At 52.9% G+C, this 13,514-nt stretch overlaps 1 protein-coding gene across 1 annotated transcript; it reads left to right on the forward strand.

Moving 5' to 3' along the window:
* Window positions 1-1,211: 1,211 nt before the first annotated feature.
* On the forward strand, window positions 1,212-10,267 carry SERPINA1 (serpin family A member 1). Its single transcript, XM_060097914.1, has 5 exons — window positions 1,212-1,444; window positions 6,451-7,109; window positions 7,775-8,045; window positions 9,006-9,153; window positions 10,015-10,267. Exons 2-5 carry the CDS (start codon window positions 6,455-6,457, stop codon window positions 10,204-10,206), a joined length of 1,266 nt encoding a protein of 421 aa, XP_059953897.1. The 5' UTR covers window positions 1,212-1,444; window positions 6,451-6,454; the 3' UTR covers window positions 10,207-10,267.
* The last annotated feature ends 3,247 nt before the right edge of the window (window positions 10,268-13,514 follow it).

The following is a 13,514-nucleotide window of genomic DNA, read 5'->3' on the forward strand; positions in this document are numbered from 1 at the left end:
TGGGCCCTGAGCTTACCTGAAACTGCTGCATTTAATCCTCGCAGCAGCCCAGCGAGGTAGGAACTGTTACCATCCCCATTCTACAGATGGGGAGACTGAGGTACGGGGAGGTTAAACAGCTTGCCTGAGATCACACAGCCAATGAATGGGGGCCCTGGGTTCCCTGGTCTGACCCTGTGAGCTAGAGGAGCCTACAGACTATTCACCTGGCAGAGTCCCACAGCTGGGACCGGGGGAACGAGAGAAGGACAAAGACGTGCTTGTCCACTGACTCGACAAATATCCACTCAACTCAGAAATATCCACTGCGTGCCAAGGGGGCATGGGACGGTGCACACAGTGTGATGCCAACTGCCTTGGGTTTTTAAATGGATCAGGGTCAAGTAGGGCCCCACTGGCCTCAACCCTGCACCAACACCCCCAAGCACCACCAGTGCCCCCAAAAGCCTGCAGTAGCTCCTGCACGGAGCAACAGTCCCAAGGAAAATTCAAACAGCCTGTGGATCGCATTAGTCTGCCGGGAGCTGCATCCAGTGGAAACAGACATGGGCCTGAGGCTGGCCAGGAACTGAGTCTCTTCCTGCCCGGAGAAGCCTGGAGAGAAGGTCTGAACAGAGGGCTGTGCAGACCGAAATCAAGAGCCTAATGTGTGCCCGGCGCTTTACATCAGTGATCTTGTGTATCACTGACAACCGTGCTAGGAAGTGGGACCTCCAAAGCCCTACGATGCAAACAAAAATACCTCGTGGTTCAGAGAGATGAAGTGGCTTGCCTGAGGCTGCACAGCTCTTCATAGGTTTACTCTCTGACTCCCGGCCTCTGCCCACGGCCACCCATACAAGCCTTAAGCGGCTGTATCAACAGCGGTCAAGCCCCATTTTCTTTCCAGGGAAGTCGAGAGAGGTTTTGTATCCGGCTTGGTGACTTTGGGTGGATGAGCAGCCTTTCACCCTAGGCCTCAGTTTCCCCATCTGCCAATTGGACTCATAACCTACTTCACCCCCTGCATCTTCAGTAGTGGGCATTTCAAGGTGGCTCTATAAATGGTAGCTCTTGCTGCCAGTGGGGCAGCCACTGAGAACTCCCCAGCGGGAGCACCGGCCAGCAGAGTCATGCCATTCCGAAGGGTATGAGTCACATGCCACCCCAGCTTGGAGACAGAGGCTGTGGTTTATGAGCTGGGCACAAAGACTCCCTTTGGTATATGGAACAGAGGGCTGCATGCCGCCCAGGAGGAGCACATACGGGCAGCGTGGGCAGGAGGCTCAGTGTCCAGTCAGTGAACTTAGTCCCTGTTTACTTCTCTGATAACTGGGGTGACCTTGGTTAATGTTCACCAGCAGCCTCCCACATCGCCCCTCTGGATCCACTGCTTAAATACAGGCAAGGACAGGGTTCTGTCTCCCCAGCCGTGGTCACCAGCCCCGACCTGGGACAGTGAATCGTAAGTATGCCTTCCACTGGCAAGAGCCTCCAGAGAGGCCTCCGGGTCCCTGCGCTACCGGGGGAAGGCCCTGGGGCTGCAGGGAGGTTGGAGAGGGCTGGGACTTGGCCTCCTGTTGTCATGGTAACAGCAGCCCTGGGGGTCCTTTCCTGCTCCCCAAGCCTGTCCAGGGCCTCCCCAATACCTCCCGGTGATTAAACCGGCCCTCTGTGGGCAGAAGTGGAAATGGGGGGCTGGCTCTGGCATCCCGGGACCGAGGAAGGAGTACGTTTCTGCTGGCACAGCTTCTGTGTCTTTCCCGTAGGTTGTCTTCTGTAGGTCTCAGCACCTCCCCTACTGCTCGGGTGTGTATCTTTCTCCGCTTCTACAGATGAGAAACATAAGGCTCAGAGGGGGACAGTGAGAAGCCCAGGCTCACACAGGGACCCGGTAGGGGGGCCAAGCCAGACCAGAAGCCCAGAGTTTCAGCTTCTCCTCAGACCTCCATCCTCTCCCAAAATGCCCAGAACAGGACCACACCAGGTCTCAGCCTGGAGGTTCCAAATTGGGCGCCCCCCCCGTGCACTGTGGGCCTCTGGGCGTCCTCGTACGCAGCAGAAGATGGGAAGCTGGGGACGGGCACCGTCATCAGGGGGCTTTGAGCTGTATTCCTGAGCCCTCGCTCTGGCCAGGCAGCTTCTATTGAAGCCTCATGGCCATCTTCTGAGGTGCTTACCATGGCACTCCCCTTTTACAGACGAGGACATCCGGGACGGGGAGGCTCATCACTTGTTCCCAATCACACACCATGTAAGCTCAAGCTCAGGCCGCCTCGCTCCAGAATCCCCGCTCTGGACCCCAGGTCCACTGTCAACATGGTTCCCTCTGGCCTCAGGCACCAGCTGGGGAATGGGAAGCCTGGGCTGGCCTTGAGCCCCTCTCATGCTGGGTGACCCTAGAAAGTTGCTCAACCTCTCTGTCCTTTTGGTCAAAGGATAGATAACCTTTGCCCTCCTGACCCCACCCCACTCCCACTGGCCTTGATCTCTGGAGTTTAGGAAGGATATGATTTTTCCATCATTGGTTTTTGGAGATGGGGCCTACAGAGATGAAAGGCCAGGGAAATCAGACTCCCCGAGAGGGCTCTGAAAGATTCACAGTATCAGTAATGACTGATGCCTCCTGAGGGCTGACTGCATGCCGGGCATTTCTTGGCACTTTGCACCTATTTCATTTGCATAATAGCTCCATGGGGTAAGTACACCCTTATCATCTCTGGGAAACTGAGGTTCAGAGAGGCTGAGTAACTTGTCCAAGGTCACACAGCTGATGGTGAATTGAACTTGGGCATTCTGGCCTCGTAGCCTCTGATCTTAGCCACAAAGTGGTGTTGCCCCTCTTCATTTAGCCAGGCCACCGCTGAGTTTTCTGTTCCAAGGCCTCTGCCTTCAGCTTTATACACAGAGAAGGGTTAAATGCCAGACTCAGAAATCGAAATACCTAGGATTAAATTCAGTTCTGTAGGGACTTCCCTGGTGGTCCAGTGGTTAAGACTCCGTGCTTCCACTGCAGGGGGCGCGGGTTTGATTCCTGGTCAGGGAACTAAGATCCCGCAGGCCGCACGGTGTGGCCAAAAAAAAAAAAAAAAGTCAGTTCTGTAAGCAACCAGCTCTGTGATTTTCAGTAATTTACGTAACTTCTGTAGTCCTCAATTTCTCCATCTATAAAATGAAGAAATAAAATGAAGAAAGAATAACAAACACTTGCTGTTTACTCAGTGTGGTGATGAGGAGGATGCTGATGATAAATACCATTTGCTTGGAATGAGGCTTGGCAGCTCATAGGCATTAAATAAAGACTTGGAGAATTGAATTGAACACACTCCAAACTCAGAGGCCATTCTTTGCTCATCAGCATCCCCCTCTCTGGTCCTGGGTAGTGTGGCAACCGGCCAGGAAGAAACCTGCTAATTCTCAAGCCTGAATCCTACTTGTGCGCAGGTACGGGGAGGCCTTCCACACCTGCTCAGTGCCCGCCCATCCACCACCTTGTTCGGTCCTCACGTCTGCCCTTCAAGAGATTCTTTTCTCTACTTTACAGGAAGCCGAGGCTCAGAGAAGTGAAGTCACTTGCCCAAGGCCATTTGCCCGTAAGTGGCGGGGCTGGGTCACACCTGGGCTTATTTAGTGCCAGGTGTCAGCAGGTTGTGACCTTAGGCCACAGTCGCTTCCCTGGACCCCACTAGGTTGCTCTTGGTCACTCATTTTATGTCCTGGGGGAAATGGCATGAGATTAGGCAAAGGGACGGGTCACTTTACTCTCCCTGACCTGCCCCTGACTCCAGAAGTGTCACTGTGACATCTTCATTCTATTGGTTTAGAGTTTGGTCCCTACACCTCTGGGCACGTCACCATTTACTTTCTCATCTCCATTTGGTTCCCGCACTAGCATTTGGGGGGTGTGGGGTGCTGCTTTTGATAGAAGGGTGAGGAGAGAGAAGTCTTAGGCCCCCGAAGTTGTAAGGAACAGACTGAGAGGCAAAATGAAGCCAACAGGGGCTCAAGGTTAACGGCAGAGTCCTCAGGACCTAACTCTGACATTTACAGGGTCTGAGACCTGACGACATACTGTCCTATCTGTAGTTCGCGTGGTGGGAAAACCAAGGCTTGCTCAAGCCAGCTTTTTCCCTGACTCACTGTGTGGCCTTAGCAAGGCCCTTACCCTTTCCTGGTCTCAAGACGTTTACTGTGAAAGAAGGAAGCCAGAGTAGGTGATGTAACCCCCTGGCAGATGGACTGGGTGGGAGCCAGGGACGTGCTCACCCCAGCTTTAACTCCACACCAGCCTTGTCACCTTCTTAAGGCCAGCAACCCTCTCAGCGGGAGGGCACCACATCCCATCCCCCATGGGAAGTCTCAGTCCATGTTGTTCCACCAAAGCCAGATACCCCTCAAATTAAAAATCCAGCATTGGTACACGGGGACCTCATTTAGATCCCCGCTGCCTCAACTGATCCAGCTGGTGAGAATGAGGCCCCAGGATAAGAAGGTGCTTGCCCAAGGCCAAGTGGACAGAAGTGGCCCTGTCAGGACTAGAAGCCATGGCCTCTGGCCTTGAGACCACTCAGCATAGTTAGTGTCCCCACCCTGCAGAAGCCCAAATCCCTCAGGATCTCTGCGCCCTGCAAAGATGGGGAGTTTCCATAAACCATAAAGGACCACAGCAAAATCCAGTGCAGGAGTAGAGAGAAAGCCAAGGGCAATGGAAATATACAGAACTAATCTTAGCACGATCATAAGCTCTAAAACCACTGGCTAGTTTAAGAAAAATATAAACAAGTATTACATAATGCATGGTCTGCTCTGTTTGGATAAGTTAGAGGTGTGAAGGCCGGAAGGAAAGGTGGTGGAAAGCAGCCAGTTTTGTGCTTCATCCTGTTGTTTCATTGGAAGGAAACTTTTAAAAGTCCAAGGGGTAGATGAAACCCAGCATTCCTTATTTCCAACTTTTTCCCCTCGGGTTCTCATATGCCAAGTTCAAGGGCTCCTTTGTCTTTGTATTTTATTAAAATGATGGTTTTAGTTATATGACTGATAGCTAGCAGCAGACGCACCCTTCTCCTCTGCTTGGACCTCAGTTTCTCCATGTGGGAAGAGAGCAGGTTGTACTTAGGAGGTCTCAGCCTAGTGGCCCAAGGCTGGGATCTATATGGAGTAGAGGGAGTTCCGTGGGGGCAGAAGTGGCCGTGTTGCTGCGGGTGACAGGGACTTTGACTATCACTAGATAGAGCCTGACCTTGCTGGGTCAGCCACAAGCTTTGTCATTCCCTATTGTCTCCCCCCACCCATGGAACTCATCTCCCTCCCTGCCATCCTCGGAAGCCTTCTCGTTTGCACCCCTACCAACCTCCCCTCAATGTAATCTCTCTCCAATGCCTTCAGTGTAAGGCTCGGTGTCTAGACTTATTTCACTAAGTTCTCCCAACAATCTTACTTTCTACATGTGACAAAAAGAGGGCCAGAGAGACTAAATGACTTGGCCAAAGTCACACAGCTGGTAGTGACAGAGACCCGGATTAGAACCCAGGTCTTTCTGAACAGAAAAGTGATGCTTTTTCAAATCTTACCCACCCCACCTCACCCCTGCCCCAACAAACAAACCCCACTTGACTGGAGGAACCAGACCTCTAACACCCACATCCGCGCTGAGTGCAGAGTTGGGACACAGGTGGCGAGCGAGGTGAGCAGCTAAGCTGACTGCAGCCCATTCCTGCGTCTGAGGCCATGGACTCCCTCCGAGGGCAGCCCTCTAGCTCAGGAAGATCTACTAGGGGCTGAGGTACACTGTGAGTGTTAAGGGGGTGCGGCCTCCCATCTGGGTCCCTCACAGCCCTTCTCTGTTCTGACTGGGTGTCACTGGGCTAGATCCTTCCCACTCAGGGTAGCAGCCTCTCTGTCCGTTAAAAACCAGGGTTCAGTAGAACTCTTCCTAGGGCTGTTCCAGATCCAATCATCCCTGAGCCCGATCTGGCCCACGTCCTGGGCAATCATCTACTTCCTGTGCCTCAGTTTCCTCTTTTGCAAAGTAGGGGCTGTGGCACTTACACCTCGGGCTCATTGCAGATGTTAGTGGAACCATCGAGAGTGTGGACTCCAGACCCAGACTACCTGGGGGTGTGATTCTGGTCCTGCTACTTTACTGCTCTGGAACCTTGGACAAGCGACTTAACCTCTAGGAGCTTGGTCTCCTCATCTGTAAGGCCAGGATAGTCGCCTGACCTACCTCATAGGACAGTTACCAGAATGCAGTGAGATAAGACAGTAAAGTGCTTAGAATGGACCTTGGTGTATGGTAATCGCCATAAAGTCTTTGCTGTTGTTCTGAGTCTTTCAATGGTGCTGATGTAGGAAAGTGCTTGGCACATAGGTGCTCGATAAACAGTGGTTGCTTTGACATGGCGTCCATCGGTGATCGAGGGACTCATCGTGTGGCCTGACCCGGGTGTGGTACCCTTCTCTCTCTTGCAGGACAATGGCCTCCTCCATCACGTGGGGCCTCCTCCTGCTGGCAGGCCTGTGCTGCCTGGTCCCCGTCTCCTTGGCTGAGGGTCTCCAGGGACACGCTGTCCAGGAGACAGAGGCATCCCAGCAGGATCATGAGCACCACCAGGAAGCAGCCTGCCACAAGATCGCCCCCAACCTGGTCGACTTCGCCTTCACTGTGTACCGCCAAGTGGCCCATGAGTCCAATGCCACCAACATCTTCTTCTCCCCAGTGAGCATCGCTACAGCCTTTGCGATGCTCTCCCTGGGGACCAAGTGTGACACTCACACCGAGATCCTGGAGGGTCTAGGTTTCAACCTCACTGCAAGAACAGAGGCTGAGATCCATGAAGGTTTCCAGCATCTTCTCCACACCCTCAACCAGCCAGACAACCAGCTGCAGCTGACCACTGGCAACGGCCTTTTCATCAACGAGAGCGCGAAGCTAGTGAGTAAGTTTCTGGAGGATGTCAAGAACCTGTACCACTCCGAAGCCTTCTCCACCAACTTCAGGGATACTGAAGCGGCCAAGAAAAAGATCAACGATTATGTAGAGAAGGGAAGCCAAGGAAAAATTGTGGATTTGGTAGATGATCTTGACCAAGACACAGTTTTTGCTCTGGTGAATTACATATTCTTTAAAGGTAAGCCTGCACAAACAGCCTGAAACAGAAACACCCCCAAAATATTCTCAAACACTCAGTTCTTAACTTTCCTGGCAGTGCAGAATGGGATACAGCCATGCATCTCTGCACGTGTTATTTAATTTTCCACACATGACCACTAAAACTTTCCCTGATCAAATAGGGTTAGGGAACTATGGATTAAACAGTCAAAGTATCATCGTCTCTGCAGGACTTTTCAGAACCTTAAATGTCCTAATGTGCATTGTAAATCCCTACCTGGGAGGGGTGTGTGATATGCAATGTCTCCCAAAATAGAGAGCCAGAAAAACAAATTTTGGCAGAGCGTACAAAGGAAATAGGATTTCCTGGAACACGCTTCTGACAACTCGAGTGTAGAAGAACCAGTGACACCTTTGGAGTCAGAAAGACCAAGATTCAAATCCTTCCTCTACCACTTAATAGCCTCTACAAAATTGAAATTTTGGATACTACTCCAGTCTTGCATTATCCTCCCAGAATACCTTTTATGTAGACTGATTGCTCATTTTAGCCCCATTTTATAGATGGTGAAGCTGAGGCCCAGAGAGACGTATCTCACCAGGGGGCTCAGGGCTCCTTTATTCTACCACCGTTATTATACCTTCTCCCACCCCTGGCTGATGTCCGCTGTCCCTTCTCTCCAGGAAAATGGGAGAAGCCCTTTGAGGTGGAGCACACCACAGAGAGGGATTTCCACGTGGATGAGGAGACCACCGTGAAGGTGCCCATGATGAACCGCCTGGGCATGTTTGACCTCCACTACTGTGACAAGCTCACCAGCTGGGTGCTGCTGATGGACTACGTGGGTAACGCCACCGCCATCTTGATCCTGCCCGACCAGGGGAAACTGCAGCATCTGGAGGACCAGCTCACCAAGGAGCTTCTCACCAAGATCCTGGAAAAGAGACACGCAAGGTGACTTCCCAAACCAGAGGCCAATTCAGGAGCTGCCACAATAGGTCCAGCCTGAAGGTGGTGGGTAGACCCACGTCCCATGGCCATGACCACTGTGCATGACCTTGTGCCTCCAGCAGAGGCCAGCATCCGTGCAGGTAGTATCAGCCGGGCTCCATGGGAGGGACGGTACCCAGGGGTGAGGAGGGAAAGTCCTGTCCCTGAGGACTTCCTCCCCAGCCTGGACAGTGTCCCTTCCCAGTGGCCGGTGCCCCGTGCAGGGAGAGCAACGCAAACCCATGTTGTGGGCAAACCCAGAAGGAAGAGGTGGGCTTCCTGGCAAAGGTGGCAGTTGAGTGTGGACTTTCAGGACAGAAAGTCCACGGCAAGACGGGGGGAAACCTGCTAGGAGAGGCCTGAAAAGCAAAGGCCCAGAGCGGGAAACTCCAGGACACGTTTGACACTGGTTCTGGATCCTCTGTCACTAGATGAGTGTGGTTGGTCCCCGTCATGCACCCCAAATTAGTGCATGCCTCTGTATTTGTAAATATGCCCATGCCCGGATGAGCTGTTTTCTCATGTACGATATAAAACAAAAATACAGAGAAGTACTCATCATTCACTGAACAGATGTCACTCTGGACCTGCCAGCACACCCCACGGTCCAGAGGAGTCCCAGTCTGAGGGGTGACCAAACCCTGCAGGGAAGCAGTGTGCACAGTCCTTCCAGAGGACACCCTGGATCCTCCAGGAGGCCTCATCAGAGGAGGTGGCATTTGAGAGGCTTTGCAGGACAAGAGGATCCCCGTGATTCTAACATTCTCTGACCCCACGTGTAGAGGAACTAAAAGTAGAATAGATCAAGGCTGACCTCACATCCTTGCATGGGCAGGGGGACAGGGCGCCAAGTGGGAGGAACAACCAGAAAAGGAAACACTTTCAACTCTGTGAAACTTTTTTATTTTCTAACCATCGTGACAGTTCTGCCAATTTACACTTGCCCAAACTGTCCATTTCTGGAACCTACGATCTGAAAACTCTCCTGGGTAAACTGGGCATCACCAAGGTCTTCAGCAACGGGGCTGACCTCTCAGGGATCACTGAGGAAGTGCCTCTGAAGCTGTCCAAGGTGAGTGTGCCCTTGACCTCTGTAGGCCGCAATGTGCACGGGGGCTGCAGCTCGAGGGTGAGGCTGAGGAAGGGACACAGGCACACCTGCAGACGGAGGTCCCTGAGGAATGCCATCGCTCCACCAAGACTGCAGTGTGGCCGGATGATGGGGGGGAACAGGCGGCCTCACGTGCTTGGTGCATTTTATTTAAGGACCTCCTCTGAGGCTGTGTCACTCAACCTCTGTCTCATCCTTGGCCGGGGACTTCTCTTCTTTGGGTCCCGATAAACCCCTATTTACAGAGAGAGGCTTAGGCTCAGGGATTGCCAAGGACCTTTGGCCCTGCGCCTGTGACACCAGGAGCTACTGGTGAATCACTGAGTCTGAGTTACAGAGTGGTTTCGACCAAAGATGCCATTTACGCGGGAGAATTACAGGTGCCCAGAGAAACAACTGCAGTTCAGTGACTGACTGTGAGCTGAGTGCCCAGGTGGGGATGAGGCGTGTGAAGGTCCCCATCGAAGCCCTGGTCCCCAGGGAGTTTAGAATCGTGTCTACAAACAAGTGCGGAGCCAAGGAGACAAAGTACAAGAAAATCCACCTCCCGAGATGGTGGGTTCCTTCCCAGGGCTGTTGAGGAGGCTGGTCAGGAAGAGGTGAGGGTCCCCTCGTGGGTCAGACACAAGCGTTGAGAGCCATGCCTTATGCGTCTCCTGCAGGGAGGGGAGGACAGGGATGGGGAAGGACAGGCCAGGCGATGAGAGGCCAGAGCGGGCCCCTCCCTGGGCAAGGCTCTCCTCGCGCCTTGCTCCCAGGCCTGGCTGGGGGCCGGCAGCCTGTCTCCATTCAGATGGGACCTCTGTGCTCTCCCCTTTGCAGGCGCTGCACAAGGCTGTGCTGACCATCGATGAGAAAGGAACAGAAGCTGCGGGGGCCGTGGTTATGGAAGCCATCCCCATGTCAATCCCCCCGGAAGTTGAGTACAACAGACCCTTCGTCTTCATCATCTACGATAAAACCACCAAGGCTCCCCTCTTCATGGGAAAGGTGGTGAATCCTACCCAAAAATAACTGCCTCTCTGGGTTCAGCTGTCCCCTCCAGGCCAGGTCCCCTTCCTCCATGGCATTAAAGAATGACTGACCCGGCCCAAGCTTGTGTGTGGCGTGTAAATCCCTCATCCTCTTGCGTCTGAGTCTCTCTTTACGTCCCCAGGATGTGTGTGAAATCCAGGCCATAGCGATCTTTCAAGTGTCCACTGCGTTAGGGTTTACTAGCATTTGCACCATCCAGCCCTGTGCTAGGTCAGGGTGAAATGTAGGCTAAAACCCACAGCTTACTGCTCCTTCCCCAGTCACTGTGGAAAACCTCCAGGCTTTCCAGTCTCCTCTGGGACCCCCAGGAGGAAATCGCACGGGCTCAGAATCCAGCCCGTGGTCCCCACCTCCACCCAGTGTCCACCAGGTCCTCTGCTCAGCGCCCCGCCCCACGCTGGTGCTCATTGCGACCCCCGATGAGAGCCCCTCACCCTGCAGGGCTGCCACTGCTCCCAGAGCCCTCAGCTCACACGGGGACACTGGGCCGCCGCGTCACCAGCAGCAGGAGAAGACCAGGTCCTCTTCTTGTCCCACACTGTCACCTGAGCCAGGCTTGAGCCCTGACTGCTCACAGGTCTTTCCTGCAAAAAGCTCTGGCTGATTTTTCCAGGGACCCTTTCCCACGGGGCTGGACTGGGAACACATACTTCTGTCTTTGTCGTGCCATCTCTGCTCCAAGACCCTCAGACGTACCACTCCTAGAAGCAGGTCTCATCTCCCCAGTGAAGCGAAGGTCTTGGTCTGTATCACTTGCTCGGACTCACCCAGGATGTCAGGCCCCCAAGACCACTTACGCTATGCCCTCTTGTCTTCCCTAATCACACAGCCAAGGTGCCCCAGAGGGCTCTGGAAAGTCCCGACAGTGATTCCTTGGCCGTAGGGAGAGAGAGTGGAGCAGACCCCCCATACCCCAGCTGCCCTCCCTTAGCCAAGCTGTGTCAGGGGCCACATTTCCACGTGCCTTGTTCCTACCCCAGGGCCCTCCCTGTGGTCTTTGGAGGAAAACCACAGCTCCCTGGGCCACAGTCAGAGGCTGTCCTGGGAACAGACTTTTTCACTAAGGGCCACGTGACTCCTTCTGGCCCTCCAAGCCTCTGCCGGAGGGCTGCTACAGTCAGGAGGCCTGGCTGGAGCCCAGCCTGAAGGAGCCAGCTCCCTGAACTCTCGCGGAAATACGCTTGTCCCGTGGAAGGACGGCCCTGTCCTACACAAATCCAGTAATCACCCTCTAGCCTCTCACTGGGATGAATGCATACTGAAAGAACAGGCTTGAGTCATGTCAGATTTACACCGTTCAAGTCAAAATGGCCACATCTGTGCAATTTCACATAACATAATGGGTACAATTGGACTGTTTCCCAAATAAGTCTCTATCCTCTTGAGTTTTCTCTGCCTAGAGACTTCCAACTTCTACAAATTCCATTAAGGATACAAACATCTTCCAGCACTTAGAATGATGCCAGACCTGAGGGTCTGAAGACCTGGATCAAGTTCAGAATCTGCCACTTCCCAGCTGTGTGACTTTAGTGAAGTTGCCAAACCTCTCTGGTCCTCAATATCCTCATCACGGTTACAAAACCTATGCTGGGTTGCTGTGAGGTTCACATCAGAGTGTTAAAACAGATTTTAAAGGACAGCAGAGGAGGGCAGTGGTGTCAGGGACGATGTTTGCTGCCTTTATGAGCTCCTCCTCTATGCCAGGCTCCCTGGGAGGGGCCGTTCAAGCATTTTCTCACTGAATCCTCATGGCTGCACTGTGATGTTGGGAGTGGAGCTGCTCTGCCCTTATATGCAGCATGTTCTACAGATGAAGAAACTGAGGCTCAGAGAGGCTCACTGTCTTGTTCAAGGTCATGGTAAGTGGCAGAGCTGGCCTCCAAGGCTCTCCTTGTTCCCCCAGACCTCACCACATCACACCAGATGGGCCACGTGGGACTTAGGCAGAGATAAATCCCCCCTCGAAGTGTGCGGAGTGCTGGATGCCTCTGCAAGAAAAACAGTCCCCGGATCTTCTGGAGCTCTTCCCACCTGAGTTTAAAGAGCTCACAGCCTTGAGCAAGCAACACAGCATACTCCTCAACACTGGCTTCTGGGGAAGTAAAGGGTCAGATGCAAAGGCCACTGGGAATTCCTGAGAGTCCAGGGAATTCACCTGAGATACCATCATTTCACATCAAAGAATGGCCTGTCATTACATTAGTCTGGACTCGGGCTGGCAAAGCCCCAATTCAAACTTAAAGCCCCAGAGGGGATTTCATTGGTTCATATGGGAACCAACAGGATCCATTCAATGGGGTGGGAGGGGCAAAGCATCAGGGTAACCTTGTCATAAGGAGCACAAGAGTGTGCCACAAACCAGGCAGGACAGCCATAAACCTCAGCTTTACCTGTTCTTTAGAGTTTCAAAATGTATTCACTGCCTAGTCTGACCCTCAAAATCGGTCCTTGAAGGATCCAGCTGGGAATCGTTATCCCCAAGGTACAGATGGGGAGATGGCAGGTTGGGAGACCTGCCCAGCACAGTCCTGGAAGGCAGGTCCCTCACACTTCAGCCCGGACTGCCCTAATGCCATATATTCCCCAATCCATCTCAGACCTTAGGAAGAATGCCAACCTCCCGGTCCACATGGGGTCCACCTCTCTGCCCTAGCACCAGCTGAAGCACAGCTGCTAGGGGTTCTGGGCTGGTCCAGGTCAGTTTGCCCCTCCAGGCAGGGACCCAGCTCTGCTCTGAGACAGATGAGAGGGAAACACACAAGCAGGCTCCAGGCTCGGACAGGGACAACGTGGAAGGGACATTTACACCCCCCATCAGTCTGCAGGAAAAAGACATACCAATTCGATTTTAAGCATAAATCAATGAACCTTTGTGGTTATGTGCAAGCTCTGCCTTGACTGGTGGGGTCATCTGAGATTCACTCATAAAATGAAGACAAAGGTCAGGGATGCTTCTGGCATTTCACACATGCACACTAATTCAGAAATGGGAGATACTGATTACATGTTGATTTTCATCCCAGGAGCTCACTTGATCCTCTCCACAGGCCCGTGGGGTGGGCATTAGTTCAACAAGGAAAAGAAAACCTTTACTGGGTGTCTGCAATATCCCAGGGATGGGGAGGAGACCCACCCTCAAAAAACACCTGTCTATGGATGTGGATAATGGGGAATGAATGAGGCTGTGATATCATGGTCAATAAGAAGAAATATATATATATACGCTCTTCATCCCAGTTCTGGCATAGAGATCCTAAAACCCCTGCATTTTCCTAAGTGATGAGCAC

Source organism: Mesoplodon densirostris, chromosome 4 (assembly GCF_025265405.1).
Source record: "Mesoplodon densirostris isolate mMesDen1 chromosome 4, mMesDen1 primary haplotype, whole genome shotgun sequence".
In the NCBI taxonomy this organism is placed as follows: domain Eukaryota; kingdom Metazoa; phylum Chordata; class Mammalia; order Artiodactyla; family Ziphiidae; genus Mesoplodon; species Mesoplodon densirostris.